The sequence below is a fragment of the Magallana gigas genome, chromosome 2 (assembly GCF_963853765.1).
Source record: "Magallana gigas chromosome 2, xbMagGiga1.1, whole genome shotgun sequence".
NCBI lineage: Eukaryota > Metazoa > Mollusca > Bivalvia > Ostreida > Ostreidae > Magallana > Magallana gigas.
Genome location: NC_088854.1, coordinates 39,194,776 through 39,204,379, shown reverse-complemented (window position 1 = coordinate 39,204,379; position 9,604 = coordinate 39,194,776). Strand labels below are relative to the sequence as shown.

Sequence of the window (9,604 nt, the reverse complement as noted above, 5' to 3'; positions counted from 1 at the left end):
CTATCACTCAACTAGGGCATCAATCTGTTTAAAATCTCGATCCGCACCTTTTTATATATATATATATATATATATATATATATATATATATATATATATATATATATATATATATATATATATATATATATATATATATATATATATATATATAATCACGAAACAAAGAATTTGTAACTCAATATGTGACATTCAAATTTCGACGAAGCATTACGGATACCCATATTAACCATTCTAGACATTAAAAATGAAAGAATTAAATCAAAACATTTTGAGCTCATGTCGTGTCTATGTAACTTTAAGCACGCCAACGAATGTACATAACATTTCTATGCGATCTACGATCTTCATGCTTTAGTTTTCTGTCAGATTCTATTCTTTTTATTTTACATTTCTTAATTGCAAACTGAAAGAATTTTTTTTTAAATTGCCTATTTAATTGCAAAACTTTTAACTCAATTTTTAAAATATCTATTATAATAAATAATGTTCATATACCGGTGCGTTATGTTTAAACCAATGTGTAGTAATGTTATTTTAGTAGATGACCCATAGGTAAAACCCCTGTCACACCGGAGCTGCGTCCTCACGGCGATCCCGCTGCGTCCTTAAATAATGTAAAACGCCAAGGTAAACGCAGTAGAGTCTCCTACAGCGCCGTAACAACGCAACGGCATCTTCGTCCGTCGCGGTGGGGTCGCCTTGCACATTTAAGAACGCCATGCGACGGCGCGCACTTTGAACATGCACAAAGTATGCATCGTGGCTCGGCGTTCTGATAAACACGCCGTAGAAGCGTAGTGAGGTCGCCGTGACAGCGCCGTAAGATCTCCAACAGCGCCACGAGAGCTCCGTCGGCGCGCTCAAGGAACGCAGCTAATCGCAGTGTAGACGCAGTGATAAGTCAATTGCGCTTGCACGGAGACCTCACGGAGTCCTTTGGGATCTCACCGCGTCTCTGTTGCGCTCTCACTGCGCATCCACAGCGTTTGAACAAGTTGTTTTCCATTTGGCTGCGTTCACACAGCGACCCCAAAGAGCTGTTGCTGCGTTCATCGCGCTCTCGTGACGTTTCTTCTGCGTTTATACCGCGCTCCCACGGCGTTTCTACTGCGTTGTCATCGAGACCACGAAAACTCGAAAAATGGCTGTTGTACAATAGCAAGCGATGTAATAGTTATCAAAATGGATGTAGATGACTATGTAAAAAGTAGTATTTGCTAATATTCCAAGACCTATCAATGAACGTAGATGGAATTCATGCCATTTGGTTCTGATGTCTTTACATTTTTTCTCTGTTTTCTAACAACTAATAACGGATCTTTTTTGTAGACCTGGCTGCTAAGAGTTTAATCCTAGTCCTTCACAAATTGTTTAGAAGTAACTATGTTTCAATTACAATGTACCTTTTCATAAAATCAAAACAATTTTTTAATAATATATTGACTAGTTGTAAATTTTTGTTTGTTTCCCATACAATTGTACTAATCAATATTAACCTACCAAGAAGTAAAGAACGTCTTGTGAGCGCAGTCAGCGCGCAGAGCACGCCTTTGACGCGCGGTAAAAACTCCTAGCACGTCATGAGCGCTCGGCGGATACTTTTAATTGTACATTTTTTCTGAATTTTCCTCTCGATCCTACGGCGATTCCATGAATTTTACAATGCCGTGAACACGCCGGGCGAACGCAGCTTGGTGTGACAGGGCCTTAAAAGGACTCGGTAATCCTTAAAGCAAAAATGATGGATTTTCTAACACATCAATAACAAGAGGAATATGTACCACATCGCTCACCTGAGCAACAAAAGCTATTATAAAATCAGCGTTATTGGGTCATATGCAAAAAATCTGGACAATGTAGTAGAAGAGATCCTGAATTAAAAGATTTTCAAATATTTCTCGAGATATTCATATGTAAAACCCTTAGCCCCTTTTGTAACAAGATGATTTCATTTCAAATATTGAGCATTGCAGTTCTCAAAACGATCTTAAACAACTATTTATATAATATGTAAAACTACATCAAACTTTTAACCTCTTGTGGAGCCCAATAATTGCCCAGGGGCCCACGTCACAACAATTAAGAATCAACAATATGTCAAAATGCTTGCATATAAGTAAATGTAATACCATACGATATATTATATCATTTGATTTTTTTAGAATAAATTACAAAGTTTTTCTTATGTAAAAATTCGACCTTCCAATGTGGTCTCACCCTACCCCCTGGGATCATGATTTGATCAAACTTGAATCTACACTGCCAGAGGTTGCTTTTTCCTTATAACGATATATCTTTTCTCGTAATGACGAGATATCTTTTTTTTCATAATTACGAGATATCTTTTCTCATAATTACGAGATAACTTTTTAATCTGGCTCTATTCGCCTTTCGCACCAAATAATTGAGAGTCAAGAAATCAGATTTTCAGAGCAAACAAATCCTCCCTCGTCTGTTATGTAGGTCAATATGTAATAATGGACAACTACAATTGGAACAGCTGAACGTGTTATAACCAATTGTTGTAATTGCACTTATGGACAGCTGTTTGTACATTTATCGAGCCATTATTTATAATCTTCAGTGAATTACATTATTGGTTGATGCTTATATATGGCAGGATTAGTTATTGTCTGTCCTAGAAAAAAAAATATGTTGTTCCAGGACTGGTATTTTTTTCATATGACAAGTCACAATATGTCAAAATATTCGTGTAAACTTTATAAAATTATGGAGATATGTTATATAATCCATCGTATTCTATAAAAAAAATCTCGAGAATATCATTAAAAACAATTTAGTTTTCAATGAAATTACAAACTTACGTGCATAGGATTTTATTATATTACAAAGTTGATTCAAAATACATTTATAGAAAACATGCACCCACCAATAATCAGATTTCATTGTTTATTGCTTTTGTGTCAGTTAACAGTGAGATAAAGACTAGCTTGGTGCTTCTTGTCCGTTTTACACACGTATCTCCCGGCATCCCCTTTTCGTACCTCGGGAATCTGAAGCTCGCTCAAAGTGTAGCCGTTTTTATTTTCATTGAATAGCTCCGTGATGGTGTTTCTGCTAGATTTCAGAACGAGGCGCCCGTTGTGGAACCAACTTATCTTTCTTGGTTGGTTGTCGTAGTCTCGGGCTATGCACTGCAGACGGGCCTGTGATCCAACTCTAGCGGTCTCCATCCCACGAATTAGAATCTCTACCATGACGATACAATAATAAAAATTAATGAATATTTTATCACAATTCATGTTTAATTTGGTAGAATCATATTCTTTAAAAAGAATTATGGGATGGGATACCAAAAAAACCCAATCTGAATGAAATATCTTTCGGGGAAAAATGGAGTACTCTTAAAATGGTTTGTGGGTATGACAAATAATGGCAAACATTAAATGACAATTTACTAGTTTTATAATTTTTTGTATTCTCAAGTGCATTTACTGATCAAAGTTGATTCTCTTAATATCAGATGCCGTGTGATATTATTCTCTTTTTTAAACTTTATTGGATTCGAATTCCAAAGCAAGAATATATGTATCTGTATTAAACTTTTGTTGCACTATGATAATGTGTTTTGTTTTTGGTTCTTAATGTTTAAAAAAATCTTACCAGCGCCAGAAAATGCCACCACACAAACCAAGAAATAGACCACCGTACATTGTAGATACATGATGTCTGTTCTTACGGCTCTTGTATTCTGTGAAGTAAAGTTAGACTGTAAAAATAAGAACACGCATTATGTATATTTATACTCGCTCTAGTTGTCAAAGCCAAATGTCACAACCATTATTATACACAATTACCATCATATGCTCTTCAAAAATTTAATGTACTTGCCCATTTGCAATGAATAATATGTCATCAATTTATTTTACCGTAACATGGAAGATGCAAAGTATACAAATTAAATATCATCATGATGATTGTTTTATAGAAATACTTAACAGCTAGAGATATAGAACCATTTTAACAAGACCTTGGACTTTCAGTGTAGGGCGTAGCTATCTAATTCTTGCGTCAATAAACAAGTTAAAAATGACAAAGTTTCAAGCGAAATATATATAAACCGATTGCGTAGTTTTATCTCATAAGCCATGTAAATCTGGTTGATTTCAGAGAGCCAGGCTGAGTGGCCGACACTGTAATAGACATGCCTACGTCACATTGCTGTTTGACACAGCTACCAAAGTCCATGCTCTTATTGAAATGGTTCTATTTCTGATGTGTACCATAAATCTACATATCACGAATAGACTAAATCATAAACATGTACTTGAATAAAACATTTTGTGCTGGATAAATTATCCATTTCATACGTCACATTTCGTCTATGGTGTTGTTTCCAAAAATGAGTGTGTCTAAAAGGTACATGTAGATTTTGACTATGAACGTCTCACAATTTTTATTTTAGGTTTGATATTTATCCAGAGAAATATAAAACAACCTATACAAAATGGCGCTTCCTAGGAAGATATGTTTTCTTGTAGGATAGGTGTTATGATCCTGCACTGGGTAACAATCATTTCCTTAGGAGTGTCTAAAATGTTTGAAGTCTGGTCAGAAGTTGTAATTTTTTAAGGAAACTCCAAGCATCCGATGTTACGTGTCCGCTTTACGATTAAATTTAGACAATATTATTGAGATTCGGACTTTGACATTCAGATCTTTCTTCAAAAGAGTCATTTATGCCGGGCATTAGCTCTGTAGAAAATAAATGCATTTTTTAATAAAATTTTGTTTACGTTTATTGTACAACTTATCTTTTTAAGAAAAGCAAAGCGAAACGACAGATTTAGTGCTGCAAAATTATACCCAATCCGGTCCATAAATACTACGATAATCGTTAATCACGTGGCTTGTATTATCTAGGTCATTACCCGTACAGTGTATAATGTAAACAAACCTGATCGCGGAAGGTAAGCTGTGCTTTGTTCTTGTTTATTTTTGCTCTTTACAACTCTGTATGAAAAATCGCAAGAATGTCAAGAGACAAACACTCTTTTTATATAGAGCTGTAATCGGTATATGTAGTTACTCGGAACATTGCCAATAAAAGTCAGCTGATCTGTTTATTTACGTCGGTGCTAAAACAACTCAATATAAAACTAACATCAGACTGATAAATCATTTGTTTATATCAGACTGTCAAATAGGTAAGACTTCACAATTATGTAATGTTTACTATGTTTTACTTACTCCGATAACTAAAATAGATTTCAAGCATGATATTATATTAAGTATATAAATGTATACATGGTGCACATATATAGTCTCATTTGACAATGAAGTAGATGGTCTCAAATTGCTTTCGAATGAACTATGAATAGGATTGCCTTTGTAACAGCATCTTCGCTAGCCAAGGGTTTTCGGTTTAGGGGAGCAGAGTGGACCAAATACCCTTGGCTAGCGAAGATGTTTTAACAGTCTCATATATGGGATACTTGTGGGTAGAAAGGGGGGGGGGGGGGGGTCAACTCTAATCCAAACTAGTTAATAGTTAAACTAATGTGATTTGTTTGCTATGATTTTAGTGCAGCGAGACTTACTGATATAGATCCAGGATAAAGCGCACGATGCAAGATCACGCAGGTGAGTGACCAAAATTTTACTCCTGTATGTCATCTGAGTAAAAAGCACTGGTAGATATAGTACCTGCAGTGTCTATAAATTGTTACCTTTCGTTATGGATTACTAGAACCAATGTTATATTTTTATCTACATGAAAGTAGTAGCAGATGGTGATAAAAAAAAGTTAAAAATACAACGTTTAACACATTTTATTTCAACTACTACCACTTACAGTGTGCAGGTTGATACACTTGTACTATCCTAATGCAAGAGATTGTGTTTTCAAAGAAATTGAGGTTATTTACAAGTACATGAAAAAACAAATGAACAATTTACTTTTCTGATTCGGGAAACAAACGTTCGATATTTAAACAAACATGTCATCATGTTTGCGCCAGAAAATCAAATTAACTACTATTTTTATTCCGGCTGTAAGAAAAAAAAAATAAAACTTTTGAAAGAAAAATAATAAAAACATACACATATACTTTGTAAAGTACTTAAAACAAATAAAATACGATAACATTTATATCAACGACATATAAAGATCAGGTGTTTCTCACGCTTGCAACACAATAACAAAGGTATGTGTAAAGTTTAATGCATATGTTATTGTAAACTAATGACACTTATAATATGTTTATTATCAGGAGAGTAACTGTATAAACCATAATTAACTCTTTTTTTCCAGAGTATGAGTTCACAGATAATTTCAAGCTTCCAGAAAAAGCCATAAAGGACTTTGAGGAATATGGATATATTCTTGTCAGGCAAGATTCTCTCATTATTAAATTTAACAATGCAAAGTCGTTTTCTAAACGTGACAATGCATTGTTTGAATAAATATAAACACCGTCCAATGCGACATACACAAAGTCCACTCAATACAAATTACACGATGGATATTTATGTGTAAGCAACTGATACTAAAAAGGGCATTCATTTGCACTTCGCTTTTCCAACGTTCAAAATATTAATGTATAAATCCTGCTTAAAGAAAAGACCGAAATTGTTTGAAATCATTATGATATTTACATAAGACTCCTTTTAAAAAGATTTATCTTCTTTTATTGTACTAAATTATTTTAATATAACCACATGGAAAATTGGTTGTGTTTTCTGTCCCAGTCAACTCCAAACAAAGTTCAATAAGAAAAATGTATAATTATATCAATTTTTTTTTATTTTGTTTCTATCTGAATCGTATGCTGTATCAATAAAATTTGGTGATAACGAACAGTATTCAAAAGTCCAAAAGAAAAATATAAAACAGGAGCAGAGCAAATACGGCATCTACAAAAATAAGATGTAAGACCAGGTGCCATGGAGGAGAGAGCATCCTCTGTTGACCGATCTCACCCGCCGTGTGCTCTTTGTCGTAATCGTGAAAACGGAAAAATTCGGAGACATTTCGGTGAATGATAATGGCCTAACAATAAATAAAAAAAATTCAAAATCATTACATGAAATGAAAAACCATTGCTATTTGATAAAAACGTTATATTTTCATTTTTTTTTTAAATGGGGCGTAACAATATAGATATTTGTTGCTACGTTTTCTTATTTTCTTCATTTTAAGTGCACTTAAACTTGCTTCTCTGATAGGGAAATAAATGAGCTAGGGGTTCAACAAGTTAGCTGTCAATTATAACAAATAAACATGTTAAATACTACTTTTACAAATTACCTAACATTTTGCTATGCATAATGCATCTTTAAACTTTATATTCTAAATGATAAACACTATGTTACACAGTATACTACTTAACATGTACATAAGAATCAAATTTTAAACGATATCATTTCTAGAGATAAAATTGTACACAGTACACAGTAATAAAATCAATGTTGTTTATTTGTTGAAAATGTGAAATACCCCCCCCCCCCCAAAACAAAAAACAAAAACAAACAAACAAAAAAACCAAAAAACCAAACAACAACAAAAACAAACAAACAAACAACCAAAAAAGATATCATATTCTGTTATATGCCAGTAATTTAAAAAATTCACCTACAGGGGTCTGTTGGACAAAGAAGAAATCAACAAAGTATTGACTGTGTTACAGAGCAGTGATGCAATGATGAAAGAAAATTATGAAGTATGTGATGTTGACAAGCCGTAACCATCGTTATTTTAATGACAATAAATTCCAATTATGTTATTTTTTGTTAAATGACATTCATTTTTTTTCTTCAAATTCTGTGCATTGTAAATTGTAATTACATGTAATAGTTTGAGGAGGTCAATAAAGATAAAAAGACGCAGAGGATAATTTGGTCACACCCCGGTAGTGACGTCACAGGAATGGTTGCTCGCAGTGAAAAGGTAGCGGGGACGTGTGAACAGGTACATGTAATTGTTGCTTAAAACACGCTTGGTATTTCATTGACAATATATAGAAATTAAGTTAAAAACGTAAATAATTTTATAGACATTTATGGTTACTTTTCTTTCAAACGTTTAGCTGTTGGGAGGAGAAGTGTACCATTACCATGGAAAGATGATACTTAAAGGTGCACAGAAAGGAGCTCGGCATTTATGGCACCAGGACTATGGGTAAACTCATACAACGATCACAAAATTAATGTTCACCTAGCTGTTCAATATAAACAAATCCTTATTAGCGTCTTTAGGGACAGGTTTTGATTCGAAGAGATTTAATTATTATAAATTGTTACAAATGGATTGGGCACAAGCTATAAAATCTTAATTTGCCCTCTCCCTAGGTACTGGTATAATAACGGGTGCCTCTTTCCTGATATGATGACAGTTTTCATTCCATTGGACCCGTGTAAAAAGGAAAACGGCTGCTTGCAAGTTAGTAAATTCCATTTTCATAACTATGCACTATTCTAACATGATAACATATTGCTGATGCTAAAATCTCAGTCATGAACAGTTTTAAAAATAGGATACCTAAACAGTGAATATATCAAACAACAATTGCAGATTCTCGAGGGTTCGCATAAGTGTGGTAGGATTGACCATCATCCTGTCCTTAAACAGGCAGAGGCAGATTTGCAACGAGTGGAAGAGGTCAAGAAAACCTGTCCCCACAAGTTCGTCGAAATGAATCCGGGTGGGTGATTGTCGTCTAGATAAATACGATTTAGTTAAGAAATCGCCATATTCTGAAAGTTAATTTAATATTAAAGCAAAAAAATCTAGGAAACCTGTTTAATTGAGTCCAAGTGAATAAAATTATTATCGTTGTACAAGGTTTTGTTTATTTTGTTTTGTTGTCTATTGTGTAAAAAGGTTTTGGCAATGAAAAGTCAAAAAATACAGATTAAGGCATTGAGTATAATATTTCAGGTGATGCCTTATTTTTCCATTGCAATTTATTGCACCACAGTTCTGACAATAATAGCAACATGCGTAGATGGGTGTATATTTGTACGTACAACAAAGCTAGCAATGACCCCGTCATAGATCACCATCATCCGCGTTATACTCCCCTTGTTAAGGTAGGTAAAAGTCTTATACCTTGTATGACCTTTGCAACTATTTCATCATTATTGGTTCTAAATTTAAACTTGAATCACAATATTTTTGTGATGAATGTCATTTTTTAAATTATTAATTTAAATTTCATTAGGTTCCTAATTCTGCAATAAAAGAGTGTACCAATTTCACCGATATGAGCGGGAAGGAATTCATTCACCCTAACCGTAACGCCAGCCTGACGTCACACATTCAGATTGTACATTAGCCGTTTGTTTTACCAGAAATGAAGAAACTAAGAGACAAAATACTAAACTGTTTAAATGCAGTATATCTTAACAAAAAAAAGAAACTTTTAATTCATGAAGGTTTAATTATCGCACAAATAATCAGAATGCACCGAGAAATAAACTATTTTATGTACTTATACTTAAAAATACTGAAATTATATCGTAACTGTAATTTCAAAAATTGAAGAACTAAGAACTGCCAGTCGATTTTGTATACTAATTTCTAAAAATTGGATAATTAATGAAATACATTAAGCAGTATATTAGAGTTTGATTTTTTGAT

At 33.6% G+C, this 9,604-nt stretch overlaps 1 protein-coding gene and 1 long non-coding RNA gene across 3 annotated transcripts; one reads left to right on the top strand and one right to left on the bottom strand.

Annotated features, from left to right (window-relative positions):
* Positions 1 to 2,824: 2,824 nt before the first annotated feature.
* On the bottom strand, positions 2,825 to 4,108 carry LOC105322191 (uncharacterized). Its single transcript, XR_010711119.1, has 2 exons — positions 3,628 to 4,108; positions 2,825 to 3,214 (listed from the first exon to the last, which is right to left on the bottom strand). It is a non-coding gene; the product is annotated as an uncharacterized lncRNA (long non-coding RNA).
* A 689-nt stretch (positions 4,109 to 4,797) lies between these two features.
* Positions 4,798 to 9,582, top strand: LOC105322192 (L-proline trans-4-hydroxylase). 2 transcript variants are annotated; one of them, XM_011420759.4, is made up of 10 exons: positions 4,798 to 4,934; positions 5,550 to 5,607; positions 6,278 to 6,356; positions 7,604 to 7,685; positions 7,820 to 7,933; positions 8,052 to 8,143; positions 8,314 to 8,404; positions 8,537 to 8,666; positions 8,903 to 9,054; positions 9,186 to 9,582. In XM_011420759.4, the coding sequence occupies exons 2-10, from the start codon at positions 5,592 to 5,594 to the stop codon at positions 9,297 to 9,299; spliced, it is 870 nt and encodes a 289-aa protein (XP_011419061.3). In that variant the 5' UTR covers positions 4,798 to 4,934; positions 5,550 to 5,591; the 3' UTR covers positions 9,300 to 9,582. The 2 variants fall into 2 exon arrangements, with proteins under 2 accessions (XP_011419061.3, XP_011419060.3); XM_011420758.4 differs by lacking the exon at positions 4,798 to 4,934 and adding an exon at positions 5,029 to 5,171.
* The last annotated feature ends 22 nt before the right edge of the window (positions 9,583 to 9,604 follow it).